Raw genomic sequence first — 16,354 nt, forward strand, 5'->3', positions numbered from 1 at the left:
GACAGTAGGTACACAGAGGCATGGAAAAGACCATGCAAATGTCGCAAACAGGATGTTGACCTGCCCAGTCCATATTTATGTTTCTAGCAAAACAATCCTAGCTTAAATAAATTTCTGCAGCATTTCTAGCCCTCTCTTGGATAAAAGACAGAGAGAGCTGCATGGCATCTTAGCCACGCACACAGTCTGCTGTCCAAGGTACAGGAAGTCTCTCATCAGCTTCTGTTTGTCCGCAAATCGAGGAGAGATGTTGGGATCAGCTTTTCTCCATTTTTTCTTTCCCATTGTCATCACAGCTATGCTTGTCATCGGCTTGTTGGGAAACGGATTCATCACCATTGCAGGTGGCCTTGAATGGTCCAGAAACAAAACGCTCTCTTCCTCCGACATGATCCTGTTGGTGCTGAGTGTGTCCCGCCTTCTTTTCCTGGGGCTAACTTTGGGCATCCGTTACTCAGTTTTTACTGACATCAGCAATCCAAAACGTATGCCAAAATCTGTCGTTTTCCTCTGGGCATTTTTCAATGCTGTTACCCTGTGGACAGCCACGTGGCTTGCTGCCTTTTACTGCATGAAAATTCTCACCTTTACCCAGCCTCTCCTCGTGAAAATTAAGATGGGGATATCCAGGATGGTTCCATACCTGCTCCTAGGATCAGTGTTGGGTTCCTTACTTGTCTCCCTTCCTTTCAACTGGTTTGAAGATTGCTACCAATGCTGCAATGGGACAGATCACCCTTTGGGTAACAATACTGGGAGGTGTTATGTTCAGACCACTGGGATGCTATTTTCTTCTCTTCTGTACATTGCAGGGACATTCCCATCCTTTATTATATGCTTAGCTTCTTCTGTCTTCTTGATTCACTCCCTTCTGCACCATGTTAAGAGGATGCAACAGAACAGAGAAGGTTTTAGAGATCAGAGGATGGACGTTCAATTGAGAGCAGTCAAGATGGTGGCATCATTCCTTCTCCTCTACACTGTAGCCTTTGCAGCTGAGATTTCACTCATGTTGTTCATCAATCCCTTGACAGTGGTATTGTCCATTGTTATGGTGGCCGGATATCATTCAGGACATGCCATCAGTTTGATTATCACAAATTCCAAACTCAGGCAGATGTTCCTCATGACTTTGTGGGATCCTCTGCGTCAGAGACTGTGGGCAACTATATCACCTTCCTATCCCAAGACTCCCAAAGGAACGAGTCAGTCTTAGGGATGTTTGAAGCATCTTGTGAAATTTTACCTCTTTCTTTTCAAACCTCCCTAAAAATTACTCAGACATTTCTTTGAGCAGAAGCCAAACAGCCTTTGGCAACATCTCTGTATCTCCATTGGCAGAGTCTGGAGGAAATGATCTTATTCTTCTATCATGTGGCTTGAAGGAAAGATCATTTGCTACAACAGAAAAAGCTGAGAAACACTATCCGGCTCCTCGTTGGAACAATATTGTCATGTTTCAATAAATAGCTTGTGCTGATTCATGCTGTGGTCTTCAGATGCAGGTGCTGAGGGTGTGTTCCATTGGATTCATGAGCTCTGGAAGAGGAAGTGTGTTGACAATTGTAGCTTTAGTTGTGAATGGCAGGGTGGACAAATCAAGGCACATTGTTGCCACTACAGAAAGAAGGAGCCATGCCAATCTCCCATACGTTCATTCATAAATCCATTTGTCCTGTTCCCACATTGATTTGTAATATATACATGGGGGATTTGCACTTTAAATACTTTTGAAGTATGCATGTTATCACAAAATACATATGTAAATACACATTTTATGTGTATTTTCAAATGCATTTTTTAAACCAAAAATGCGGGAATTGTTCATTCATTTTGGAACTTTTTTGAAAATTGTATCGCATAAATTTTGGAGAAGTGTGAAATCTGAAAAATGATTATGTTCTGATCTGTGTATTAGTTTGGAATGTGTCAATTAGCTTGGTTCTGTTAAAAATGCAGCGCAATTGATACTCCATCCATCCCTAGTTGCTGCTGGTAATTTAAATAGTGGACCTGGGAACTGGACCCTAAGGGCAGATGTGTAAATAGGAAGATGGATAAAGAACATAGAGAAAGCCTTGTTGCATAATGCCTCTTGCTTCCTGGCTAAAGGATAGAGAGGGGGATGTGAGTGTGAGTGCAAACTAGCAAAAATTATATTCATTGCTCCACCCACTTTTCCTCTGGCTCCACCCACCACTGCGATGTGGCCCTACAGGCTTAGGCTGAAAATGTTTCCTCACCCATTATCTATTCTGGAGGTTATACTGCAAACAATGGCTAATAGTCACTGATGGCTTTTCTCTGCAGGTGGCCCTAAGAATAAAATACCTGGCTAGATTCTCAATTTCAGAGAATGCATGTCCTCTATTCTATGCATCAGTGGGATGGATTCCACCCTCCCTGATAACTTCTGCCTACCAGGAGTTGATAAGAAATATCTCCCATGGCACTCCTTTTGTTTCCATCTTCTCAAGTTGGAAAAACAACAGTGGCTCATTTCCATCTGTGTACTTGCTGGAACGACATGCACCAAATGCACATCACCTGGTCACACCTGAGAGGTGGATTCTCTTCCCTCTGCCAGGCCTCTCCCCTGAGTCTCCAGGGATGAAAATGAGGCTTATGTGTGAGACTCCAGGGATGAAAATGAGGCTTATCATGTGCCATCCATTCTTATCCGCTTGCCACCACTTTGTCATCTCCGAATGTCATGGACGATGCATGTAAGCTTCAGCATCTATGTTCAGTTGTCTGGTATAAGGTATTTAGAGAATAAACTCTTTTGTTTCTTTGCCTTTATCCTTCCTCTTAATAAAGCTTCAGAACTGGAACCTGGGGGTAGATTACGTATATTTTGGAAAGTCCAGTGATCTTTCCTCCTGCGTTCTAAGCCTCTCATTCATGTCATGCCATTTTAAAAGGGGGGAAATAAAGGGAAAGGTGGATTAAAAAATGCTCAGCAGTGACTTGGGGCAGGGGGTTAAGCAATAGTTGTCCCATCCCATGATATGTGTGTGTGTGTGTTTAGGTTTGGATGGAAGGGAGTATGGAAGGGAGTAGGGAGAATCTGAATTGCCCCCAGGGCATTGGGGCAGGTTTTCAACTCCATAACATCCATGAATTTGCCTAACATCTTTTTGAAGCCACCTGAGCCACCATCACATCTTGTGACAGCGAGTCCAATAGTTTTAATTGTACTCTGTGTGAAAATTACTTGTTCTCCTCCCTTATATGCCATGAATGACTCTCCCCATTCCATTCTCTCTCTTGTCATCCTCTTGACTTTTGCCAGTCTTGCTTTCCCCAGGGAATGAATGCATGAGACATTGATGGAGTTGAGCCACAACTTCCATTAAATCCAAGGATCTGCAAGGAACTCAAAAGCCACCCAACATGTGTCACTGTCCGGGTTGTAGGTGGCCGCCATCCAGACCCGACACACCAGGACCAAGGTATGGATGGTAACAATGGTAGCAGTTCAATGGAGGATGGAAACTCGATGAGGAACAGAACAGAACCCAGGAACAGAAACTGGAACAGGAGCAAGGACAGGAGCACTAAAGCAGGATCAGGAACAACTCTGTCAACAACAGAGTATAAACCACATTGCTGTGGCAAAGAACCAGGGCAAAACACTGGCCTTATATACTCCTCTTGGGCTTGTTTCCAGTTGCTGCACATCTCTTGATCTGGCCACACCTGCCAGGCCACACCCAACTCCCCCAAGAAAAACACAGCAAGGGCCTGGTTCTGCAACTCCTCACTGCGGTCAGGACCTGGCCCAGGCAAATACTCCTTGCAACATGTGTGAGCAGCATGACTTGGTGAAAGTGATGGCAGGCATTCATCCACTTGCACATGGGTGATGACACCAACAGGGCTCGGGATAGCAGAGGGGAGCATTCATTGATTTGTTCCCGTCTTCACCCCTTCACCTAGATGGCTTTGAATGAGGGTGAGACAAAGTACAGTGGTACCTTGGGTTACATACGCTTCAGGTTGCATACGCTTCAGGTTCCAGACTCTGCTAACCCAGAAATAGTGCTTCAGGTTAAGAACTTTGCTTCAGGATGAGAACAGAAATCATGCTTCTGCGGTGCGGCGGCAGCAGGAGGCCCCATTAGCTAAAGTGGTGCTTCAGGTTAAGAACAGTTTCAGGTTAAGAACAGACCTCCGGAACGAATTAAGTACTTAACCCGAGGTACCACTGTACCAGGGGAGAGGGCTATCCTTGGTTACTAGCCATGATAATCATGCTCTGTCCCCCCAGTTGAACTGGAGGAAGCAATGCTTGCAAATACAAGTTGCTGGGAACTGCTGGTGGGGAGAGTGTTGTTCTTGTGCTCCTGTTCTGCCCCCTGGTTTCCCACAGGCATTTGGTTGGCCACTCTAAGAACAGGATGCTGGACCAGGTGGGCCTTTGGCCTGATCTAGTAGGGCTTTTCTTATGTTCCGAGTGCTACAGCCCTCTCACAACTTCTGATTTCTATCAGCTGGTGTTCAGAGGTCTATTGCCTCTGGAATTGGAGGTATAACACAACCATCACGCCTGTTTGCCTACACCAGTGGTGGCCAAACTTGGCCCTCCAGCTATTTTTGGACCTCAACTCCCATCATCCCTAGCTGGTCAGGGATGATGGGAATTGTAGTCCCAAATAGCTGGAGGGCCAAGTTTGGCCACCACTGGCCTACATAGTCCCTTCTGGCAGGCAGATGATGATGATGATAATAATAATATATTTGTACCCCCGCCCGTCTGGCTTGATCTCCCCAGCCACTCTGGGCGGCTTCCAACAAAGATTAAAAATACATTAAAATGTCACACATTAAAAACTTCCCTGAACAGGGCTGCCTTCAGATGTCTTCTAAATATCAGGTAGTTGTTTATCTCTTTGACATCCGATGGGAGGGCGTTCCACAGGGAGGGCGCCACTACTGAGAAGGCCCTCTGCCTGGTTCCCTGGGTCAAAGCAGCCCCCACAGTAACATCAGCGCTCAATTTTATCTCCACCAGTAGGTCTGGCCAAATTTTTGAACGCATGGGCTGGTTTATTTTATTTTATTTTTATTTTTTTGCATGGGCAGGAGTGTACAAAACTCCCTCTTCCCTTTCAAGAACTGCAAATATTTTTGGAGGGAAGGGAGGAGGGCCTGAAATTTACCAGAGTTCCCTTGCATCTCTGATGAGTTCACCATATCTCCCCGTCCCCCAATGGCCCAAATGATATTTTGGAGGAAAAGTTGGTCAGGGTAAAGAAAGGATGCCCCCCAGGAACAGAGTACCGGTGGGGGGGGGGGCCCGATAGATCAGTCACCAGCCCAAAGGAGTTCCTCTGATAAGTTTCCTCCCTATAATCATACACCCACTGACACTGAAAACAGCCCAACACACACATACCAATTTTCGATGGGCTGCAAATGGGATCATGAAGGAGGAGTATTCTCAACCCTTCCTATTTTATAGCATAAGAAAAAACACACACATAGTTTGTAGCCCTGAAGATCTTAGACTCTAAAGTATGACTATAAGAAGAGAATGGACAGCAGGAAGGGGTGAAAGAGATGTGTTTGAGCAGATGCATCTTGCAAATGTATGTTCAGGAGAAAGGCTGGGATTAAAGCCAAATTGGAAATCACACCAATCATTTGCATGCCCTGAAACAACACCAGAATAAAACACACAGTATAGATTTCAGGCGACTTCCTGGACCAGGAGAATGAGAATTTTGGTGTGGACAATGCATGTGCTCTGGCTGGATCCCAAAAGAATGGAAGGCTGTAGGACTGATGGAACCAGGTAATACCAATACTTCACATTGCCCTGTCTACTGTTTCTGAACATGATCAGAGCTACATGCTACCCCTGAAGATCTTTGACAGGATTGTCCAAATCGCTGATTGTCTGTGGATATATCACCAAGGCAGAAATCCAGGCAAAGGTGAGTGCAAGGATGTCAGATTCTGTTCATAAAACCTTCCAAGTCATAATCGTGAGCCAGGGCGCTGTGGGCATGGCTGCCAGTGCGTTCATTGTGGCCGTTGGCTACACAGACTGGGCGAAAAGGAAAAAGCTGCCCACTTGCGACGTCATCCTGCTCTGCCTCTGTTCATCTCGGCTTCTTCTCCAGGGAACCATCCTGCACGCTTCCCTCTTACCGAAGATGTACCAGTGGGAAGTGATCAGAGTCCACTATGTCCTCCTGGTTTTGGCCAGCACAGCTTGCCTCTGGTTTGCTGCGTGCCTCAGCATGTTCTACTGTGCCAAGATCAGCACTTTCACCCAGCGGTACTTTCTGCTAATCAAGCTGAGAATCGTCAGGATGGTTCCGCAGATTCTGCTGGGTTCGGTGCTGGTCTCTTTGATCTCTTCCCTCCCTTTCATCTGGATGGATTATAGTGGCCACCTCTGCAACTCAACCAGGAGCTTTCTGAGAAACGCCACCTTTGACAGCCCCGTCGGGACCATCTCCTACTTCAAGGGTTTCCTCATGTTCTTGACATTGGCAGTCATCCCGCTTCTGTTCTTTGTAGCATCATCCACCTTGCTCATTGCATCTCTGTGGAGACACACCAAGGAGATGAGACACGGTGCGGCGGACAACAAGGACCTGAGGACTGACGCTCACATCACCGCCATTAAATCTCTGATCTCTTTCCTGATGCTCTACATCTGCAGCTTTGTGGCCGAGATGCTTGTAGGAATGCCTTCCTGCCAAGCAAGGAGCAGATGGAAAGATTATATCTGTTCACTGGTGATTGCTGTGTGTCCTTCGATCCATTCCATTCTTTTGATTCTCCTGAATGGTAGACTGAAGCTGGCACTCAAAAACATGCTATTTTACATGAAATGCTGTTAGGTGATCCATAAAGACAGAATCAGCTGCTTTGGTGGGAACTGGGGCCAAAAAGAATTTGAGGAAGGAAAACTGCTTCTTTTTAAGTGTGCCTACAAATGTGCAGTTGTATAGTTTTTTATTTTTTCCTTTTCTTTTGCATTTATATCCCACCTGTTCTCCATCAAGCTCAAGGTGGTGTCTCCAGTTTTATCTTCATAGCAACCTGTGAGTTAGGTTAGGCTCAGAGGCAGTGACTGGCCCATGGTTACCCAGTGAGCTTCATGGCTGAGTGGACGATTTGAACCCTGGTCTCCCAGGTCCTAATTTGACACTCCAACCACTACACCACATTGGTTCTCATTCACATTTTTTAAAAGCAGGTTCGTTTTCCCCCAAAAGCAATATTGGCCAATAAGGGATGCTTTGGATAGAGGGCTTTTTAGGTAAGGGTAAAGGGACCCCTGACCATTAGGTCCAGTCGTGACCGACTTTGGGGTTGTGGCGCTCATCTCGCTTTACTGGCCAAGGGAGCCGGTGTACAGCTTCCGGGTCATGTGGCCAGCATGACTAAACTGCTTCTGGCGAAGCAGAGCAGCACACGGAAATGCCATTTACCTTCCCGCCGGAGTGGTACCTATTTATCTACTTGCACTTTGTGCTTTCGAACTGCTAGGTTGGCAGGAGCAGGGACCGAGCAACGGGAGCTCACCCCGTCGCGGGGATTCGAATCGCCGACCTTCTGATCGGCAAGTCCTAGGCTCTGTGGTTTAACCCACAGCGCCACCCACGTCCCTAGAGGGCTTTTTACAAAAACACAAAATCATTTATTGTATTTAGAGAGTGAAAATTATTTATATCAGCTAGATATATTAAATGGTTGCTGCAGTTATTGTAAGCAAAACCAGAACTCTGATCCAAATAACTAGCCTGTGCATTTAAAAAAAATTGATTTTAAGTCTAAATAAAAAAAAATCCAAGGAAGCTGTCTTCTACAAGTCTGACCACAGTACTGTCTACACTGATTGGCTACCATTCTTTTGAAGGCTTTAGCGGGAGATGCCAGGGGAATGTTAATGCAAGGCTCTACATGAAGAGCAGGTTCTCTGCCATGCAGATACAGTCTTCCACCATAACCCTGAATTTTGCTGACAAAAGCGAACTGGCTGAAAGTGGACTGAGATTGGTGGGGCAGTGCCAGCCTTAACTGGCTGCATGTAAGCAGATCAAACAGAAGTTGAGCTCCTGGGCATATTACTATGGAGCGATTAGTCAAATGTTGTTACTGTTGGGTTGAAGAAGGATGTTACAATTTGTCTAAGGCAGGGTGTGGATTCCAGAGTGAAGTGCTCCCCAGATTTGCATCTAAAGAGACTGCAATATTATTTCGAGGCTGCTTCCTGTTCTTAGATAAATAGCAGGTGCATAGCTATAGCTTTGCCAGGTGCACCAGCTTCTGGGTTACTTCCACCTGTAGCTACAGAGCCTATGGACTGGCTGAGCAACTAATACCACACCGTTTCCATTTCACCAGAGTTCATTCACAGGTCTGTTTCATCCTGGTCTGTGCAGATGAAAAGTCCACAATTAGAGATTTTGTATGGATTTCCAACTCTACGGTTGTATGACTCTATGACTTCATACATAAAAATAGATCCTTGTGAAAAGCAAAATATGCATTCCCAGCGCATTTGTCAGCAATATATGCATATTTTATATATATATAGAAAAATCTAGTTACAAAGGTAAAGGACCCCTGGATGGTTAAGTCCAGTCAAAGGAGACTATGAGATTATGGTTCTCATCTCGCTTTCAGGCCGAGGGAGCTGGCGTTTGTCCACAGACAGCTTTCCGGGTCATGTGGCCAGCAGGACTAAACTGCTTCTGGTGCAACGGGACACTGTGACAGAAACCAGAGTGCATGGAAAGGCCATTTACCTCCCGGTCGCAGCAATACCTGTTTATATACTTGCATTGGCGTGCTTTCGAACTGCTAGGTTGGCAGGAGCTGGGACAGAGCAATGGGAGCTCACTCCGTCACAGGGATTTGAACTGCCAACCTTCCAATCGGCAAGCCCAAGAGGCTCGGTGGTTTAGACCACAGTGGCATCCACATCCCCCAAAGCACTATGATACCACTGTAAGCAGTCATAGATTTTCCCCAAAGAATTCTGGCAGCTGTAGTTTGTTAAGGGACACTGTAATGAGTGCCAGAGCTCATGGAAACGCCGTTTACCTTCCTGCCGCAGCGGTACCTATTTATCTACTTGCACTGGCGTGCTTTCAAATTGCTAGGTTGGCAGGAACTGGGACAGAGCAACGGGAGCTCACCCCGTCGTTTGGATTCGAACCGCCGACCTTCTGATTGGCAAGAGCAAGAGGCTCGGTGGTTTAGACTACAGCGCCACCTGTGTCCCTTGTAAAAATCTAAACTGCATATTTTTGTACACACTTTTTGCTCACTAAAACTGCTTCACAAACCGCTTTGAAAAAGGACCAAATTCCTTGCTCATTCCTCACCCAGACCCCGACACCTGGTTTATATCTGTTGCTGAGAATCAAAAGCAGGGAAAGAGAGCTGTCACTCATATAGTGCTAGCAGGCTTCCCATCCAAATCTGCCTGATCACTGTCCTAATAGGATGCAGGACTAGGTGAGACTTTGGCCTCATCCAACAGGACACATTTATATCATATATGCGTGTGTGTGTTGAAGCTTCAAGAAACACCTTTGTACTGTCACGTGGCCCACTCATCTTAGCATTGTCTCACCACGCTTCTTTTTGTAAGGGGTGGGGAGGTGCCTACATAATGAAAAGCCGAAAGTGAACGGGGACAAAAACAACACATTTCATTAGATGCGATTACATACTTAATTACCTTACCCCATCCATTAGGAATTATATTAGTATAATCAAATACAAAAGACACATACACGCAAAAAGGAAATTAGTAGAGAGAGGTGTGTTGTAATTAAAGTAATAATAATAACTAAGAGAGAGTGTATAAGATACAGGACAACTTAGAAGCGGGGGAAGGGGAGGGGGAAAAGAGAGAAAGGAAAAAGAGAAGAAAAGAAGAAAAATCGAGAAAGAGAAAAATGTGTGTGTGTGTGTAATATATGAATATGCAGAGGAGAGTTATTCAGAAGTCATTTGAAAATAGATTGCAAGTTATTATTTTAATAGTTTTTCAATTTTACTGTTTTTATATTTGCAACGGTGTTCTGTATGTTTTTCTTGTATTGTGAAGACGCTCCATGAGAAATGAATAATAATAATATATGTGCAGAAGCCTCCGACTTTTATATGAAGGGGATCAAGCGGAAGGATTTGGGGTGGGGGAGATCTTCTGAAATGTGTGGCAGGAGATGGGATAATGTGTATTTTTGATTGATTGATTGATTGATTGACTGATTGTGTTTATATCCCACACTTTCCCAAGGAGCTCAAGATGGTGTCCATGGTTCTCCCCCTCCTCATTTAATCCCCACAACAAGCCTGTAATGTAGGTTATTCTCAAACACAGTGACCAGCCCAAGGGCACCCAGCCAGCTTCATTGCTGCGTGGAGACTTGAACCCTGGTCTCCCGATTCCTAGACCAACACTCTAACCACTGTACCACACTGACTGGCTCATTTTATATATTTACCTAGGAATACAACCAATTGAAATCAATGGGACTTACATATGAGTAGACACATGTAGGCTTGCACTGTAAAACAGGGGTGGGGGCAATTGGCTGCGCACCTGAGGCTGTTTTGCAACGTTCAGATAGAACATTTTGATATAATGTATTATAATTTATTACTTCCTCTTCACCCTAAGGTTCCATGGCAGATTGGAAGAATTTAAAACGCAACATTAAAAACAGTTTTTAAAAAAGTTGTGCGGGTCCTAAAATTCTAGGTAAAGGTAAAGGTACCCCTGCCCGTACAGGCCAGTCGTGTCCGACTCTAGGGTTGTGCGCCCATCTCACTTAAGAGGCCAGGGGCCAGCGCCGTCCGGAGACACTTCCGGGTCACGTGGCCAGCGTGATGAAGCTGCTCTGGCGAGCCAGCACCAGTGTAGCACACGGAAACGCCGTTTACCTTCCCGCTATAAAGCGGTACCTATTTATCTACTTGCACTTAGGGGTGCTTTTGAACTGCTAGGTGGGCAGGAGCTGGGACCGAAAGACGGGAGCTCACCCCGCCGCGGGGATTTGAACCGCCAACCATACGATCGGCAAGTCCTAGGCACTGAGGTTTTACCCACAGCGCCACCCGCGTCCCTTTCTAATTCTACATGAGGGTAAAGAGCACTATCTATTTTGTATTATTTTATTGTACTATCTATTTTGAACTTGCCTACTTTGATGGGGTTGAGGCACACCGGGTTGCTTCATTTGTCACTATCTTGAAAGACTCTTGACAATTTGAGCAGCCGCTGAATATAATTCATCTGGAGCACCTTTTCATGCTAATATTTCCATCCCCAACCCATGCATTAATTTTGCAATATCAGTTTAAGCTTCTCTCCGGAGAGAGTCAAGGGGATGCTAATCAAACCAAGTTAGTTAGAGACAATGATACGGTTGGCTGGTGCACTGGCCTTCTCAAAAATTTCAAGTGGTCATTAGTTAAGGTGCTGCTGGAGGGATTATTTGACATATCGTCCTAGGTATCATGAGTTTCTCATTAGAGTAGGATGGCGCAGCCACTCAAGGCTGCCGCGAGCCAAATATATCTGATCAAATGAGGTCAGCACAATGGAACTTTCCTGGCGCTGTAAAGTTGCATTTGTAATGAAATCAGGACAAATGCTTTTCCTGGGCAAGAGCATATAGGACAATGGTTGCAAGCACAGAAGTGTGGGCCAAACCATTCCACCAGCATGTTTTGTGTGGTTAAAAATAAAATAAAAAGTCTGTACCATAGAAGACCAAGCAGTGGGCAAGAAGTACCTGTGAGGTGCAGGTTACATACTACTCAACAAGTGATGTGGGGAAAGTTTCCTAAAGACTAGGCATGTTGTTGTTTAGTCGTTTAGTCGTGTCTGACTCTTCGTGACCCCATGGACCAGAGCACGCCAGGCACTCCTGTCTTCCACTGCCCCCCGCAGTTTGGTCAAACTCATGCTGGTAGCTTCGAGAACACCATCCAACCATCTCATTCTCTGTCGTCTCCTTCTCCTCGTGCCCTCCATCTTTCCCAACATCAGGGTCTTTTCCAGGGAGTCTTCTCTTCTCATGAGGTGGCCAAAGTATTGGAGCCTCAGCTTCAGGGTCTGTCCTTCCAGTGAGCACTCAGGGCTGATTTCCTTCAGAAACGATAGGTTTGATCTTCTTGCAGTCCATGGGACTCTCAAGAGTCTCCTCCAGCACCAAGAGACTAGGCATACTGACTGGAGAAAGTGCATATTGCCTGGCGAAGGCACGAAATGCAGTTGAGTTATGCCAGGCATAGGCAAACTTGGCCCTTCACATGTTTTGGGACTACGACTCCCATCATCCCTGACCACTGGTCCTGTTAGCTTGGGATGGTGGGAGTTGTAGTCCCAAAACATCTGGAGGGCTGAGTTTGCCTGTGCCTGAGATATGCACGTTACCCAAAACCTGTTGGAGATCATGCTTAAAGTCCAGGGAATGTGCAAAATAAACAAATTCCCAAGGTCTGTTGGAGATTTATTTTAAAGATATATGTTTTTTATTGATATATAGCCAAAAAACATCTGTCTGTCTCCAGTGGCGGAGGAAGGGGGGCGGGTTGCCCGGGGTGTCATCACTGAGGGGGGTGACAAAATGACAAAAATATTTGGGTTTCCCCCCAAAAAAGGGGGGGGCTCACGAAACCTTTTAGTTCAGTTAACAAATGTAACGAAATGCGGCTGGCACTGGGCGCCACACTGCGGGGGCCGGCACTTACTGTGGGGCCTGCAGCGTGCCCGAGCCACGTGTCTCTCCTGGGAGTGACGTGGTGGCTTGGGCTCCTGCAGGCTTTGCGCTGCCTGAAATGGCAGCATGGGGCTTGCTTCTGCCCACAGCCTCACCCTCAGCTGCCCTACAGCTGAGGGGGAGGTGACGGAAAGGCTCCACGCAGCACGCCCCACCCCCATGGGCGGCTCGCGCCACACCTGGCACCTGAGCGGCTAGCTACGCCGCTGTCTGTGTCAAGAGACAACAGAATGTGCTTCTGGGGGTGACGCCAAACCATTGCATTAGCAGCACCAACTGACCTCCCCAGGGCACAAGCCTGGGCAGTGTGTATGGAGGTCCTGGGAAGGAAAGCAGAGCAAGATGTTTGGCACCAGCTTGGCTGCAGGAGTTGCCGTAAGGATGCTTACAAGGTGCCACCCAACCGCCTTAGGGACCCCAATCCGGATTTGTGTTGGGTTCACTCCTTAGCCTTTTCTTCTTCTGAAGATATCCTGCAAGGCATCAAAGGATCAGGGTTTTCCATTACAACTCCCCACTTATAACATTTCAGGTCAACGAATATTAATATCCTTCTCTTTCACTTTACAATACAGTAGTACCTCAGGTTAAGAACTTAATTCATTCTGGAGGTCCATTCTTAACCTGAAACTGTTCTTAACCTGAGGTACCACATTAGCTAATGGGGCCTCCTGCTCTCGCCACGCCGCCGGAGCACGATTTCTGTTCTCATCCTGAAGCAAAGTTCTTAACCCAAGGTACTATTTCTGGGTTAGCCGAGTCTGTAACCTGAAGCATCTGTAACCTGAAGCGCCTGTAACCCTAGGTACCATTGTATTACTATCTCAACCAGAATGTCCACGTAGCAATTCATTGATAGTTAATATAATATCCTGAGAAACATGAACTAGGACAATAGTTTCTTTTGTGGCAGGATTAGGATTGCAGTGCATTTTCCATAAGCATTGCTGTAGGGGTATTTTTTTTTAAAAAAAAATATGCTTCCATAATTCTGCAAAAGGACTCCATGGCATAGAATAATAGCTTCTGCCAGCCCACTCTAACAGATGGTGCGTTGGACTTTGCCCTGAACTCATGGTCTTACTCAACTATGTTTTCATCTCATAGCTTTGTGGAAATATCTGTTTCCCAAGCTCATGTATTACATGATGATAGCAGAAAGGTGGCATTGTGATCTAGCACTTGCCCAGCAAGAAGTCTTCCTCCTCATCGATGGTGCTCCCTCTGCTGGCTGAGAAAAGCTAATTTCCTGCGTCACACTTTTAATAAGAACTTGGACTTGAGTACAATTTTGAGGGTTGAACTCAAGCAGCACTTACTCAGAGCAGGTTCACTGAAATTTATTGCCAGTACTAAGTTGAGTCCATTAATTTCAATGGATCTACACTGAGTAGAAGTTAGTTGAATACAGTCTTGAGGGTGGGTTGTGGTGGATTTTTTTTATTCATCCATAGAACTCAAAATGATTTGCTAGATATCAAATACACTGTGTTAGATTGATACAATCAAGAATGCAAAAGGCATTTACTTTGGGCTGTACAGAGCTGAGGTGCTCGCAAAATCATTTCTCTCCATCCAAATTTCTTCCTGAATCTTCCCGGAGTTCAGGACCACCTGGCCTTGTTTGCAAAACAGAACCAATGCTTTAGAAACTTCCCATAGTCACATTTTTTAAAAAACAAAAAACCCCAATATTTATATAGAGTGCTGTTCATTCGTGGATTGTCGCAACTTTCAATTTGTACAGTTCATTCACGACTCTTTCCCCCTCTGTGTTACTGATGCACACATGCCCATGGATAAAACACTGTGAAAAAGTAATCCTGGTGTGATTCTTTCTGTGCAGTGTTTTATTACAGTGATAGCTTGGTTCTCAAACTTAATCCGTTCTGGAAGTCTGTTCCAAAACCAAAGCCTTCCAAAACCAAGGCGCATTTTCCCATAGAAAGTAATCCAAAATGGATTAATCCATTCCAGACTTTTAAAAACAACCCCTAAAACAGCAATTTAACATGAATTTTACTCTCTAATGAGACCATTGATCCATAAAATGAAAGCAAGAAACAATGTACTGCAGTCACACAATCAATCAATCAGAAGCTGAACTGGGTTCCACACAGTCACAAAAACAAAAAAACAAAAAAACCACAAAAACAGACAGACCTCAGCGTAACACTCAAAACAGAAGCGTGGCGCTCAAATCGGAAGTGTAACACTCAAAACGGAGCATGTTCAGCTTCCAAAAAGGGGTTGCAAACCGGAACACTTACTTCCGTGTTTGCAGTGTTTGGGTTCCAAGTTGTTTGAGTACCAAGGCATTTGCACCTTTATTATTATTAGTAGTAGTATTAGTATTAGTATTATTCTAGAATCAGCTCAACAGGTGTAGGGAAGCAGCTATGTTGGTTTTCCAGTACAGTGGTACCTTGGGTTAAGAACTTAATTCGTTCTGGAGGTCCATTCTTAACCTGAAACTGTTCTTAACCTGAAGCACCACTATAGCTAATGGGGCCTCCCGCTGCTGCCACGCAGCCAGAGCACGATTTCTGTTCTCATCCTGAAGCAAAGTTCTTAACCCGAGGTACTATTTCTGGGTTAGCGGAGTCTGTAACCTGAAGCATCTTTAACCTGAAGTGTATGTAACCCGAGGTACCACTGTAGGTGAATCTTCATTGCTTACTGGGAGGGAGAGGCAGAGGAAAGTTCAGGACTATGCAAACAGACTGGCAGAGTTAATTCAGGACTCCTGATGGTACTTTTGCATGGCGCTGACCTCCATGCTGATGCCTCATTCTGACTTCTAGAAGGCAACAATCATCTCCCTGCCAAGAATTAGTGCAGCAACTCCTCCCCAGGTTCTGAGCAGCTTATGCCTTTCTCTGAATGCAGGTCACCATACAGAGCGGCTGGGTGATTACAGCAAACTTACATAGGTTCGCACTGCATGGCCGGCGGTGGGCGGGGTGATGATTCAGTGTCCAATCTCTTCCTTGCATTTACAATTTTGTTAAGTTCTAACTTGTTCTCTCTTTGCAGTCTTCTTTCTAAAATGGCAGTCGAACGAAATGTGAGCCAATCAAATCAAAGCAAGAACTCCCTTCCTCGTGTTGTTCCTTCCACTTCAAATGGTTATAAGTGTTTGCTCGTCTCCAAAACTCATTCTTTGTTGTTGTTGTTGTTGTTGTTTAGTTGTTTAGTCGTGTCCGACTCTTCGTGACCCCATGGACCAGAGCACGCCAGGCACTCCTGTCTTCCGCTGCCTCCCGCAGTTTGGTCAGGCTCATGTTTGTAGCTTCGAGAACACTGTCCAGCCATCTCGTCCTCTGTCGTCCCCTTCTCCTTGTGCCCTCCATCTTTCCCAACATCAGGGTCTTTTCCAGGGAGTCTTCGCTTCTCATGAGGTGGCCAAAGTACTGGAGCCTCAACTTCACGATCTGTCCTTCCAATGAGCACGCAGGGCTGATTTCCCTAAGAATGGATACGTTTGATCTTCTTGCAGTCCATGGGACTCTCAAGAGTCTCCTCCAGCACCATAATTCAAAAGCATCAATTCTTCGGCGATCAGCCTTCTTGATGGTCCAGCT

The 16,354-nt window shown here is 45.6% G+C and overlaps 1 protein-coding gene across 1 annotated transcript; it reads left to right on the forward strand.

The window, feature by feature from the left end:
• Positions 1 to 5,954: 5,954 nt before the first annotated feature.
• On the forward strand, positions 5,955 to 6,860 carry LOC310761831 (taste receptor type 2 member 40-like; the record flags this gene model as incomplete). Its single annotated transcript, XM_083612028.1, has 1 exon — positions 5,955 to 6,860. The coding sequence occupies one exon, from the start codon at positions 5,955 to 5,957 to the stop codon at positions 6,858 to 6,860; it is 906 nt and encodes a 301-aa protein (XP_083468154.1).
• Positions 6,861 to 16,354: the final 9,494 nt, after the last annotated feature.

Source organism: Podarcis filfolensis (assembly GCF_964270895.1).
Source record: "Podarcis filfolensis genome assembly, chromosome: 4".
Classification (NCBI taxonomy): Eukaryota; Metazoa; Chordata; class Lepidosauria; order Squamata; family Lacertidae; genus Podarcis; species Podarcis filfolensis.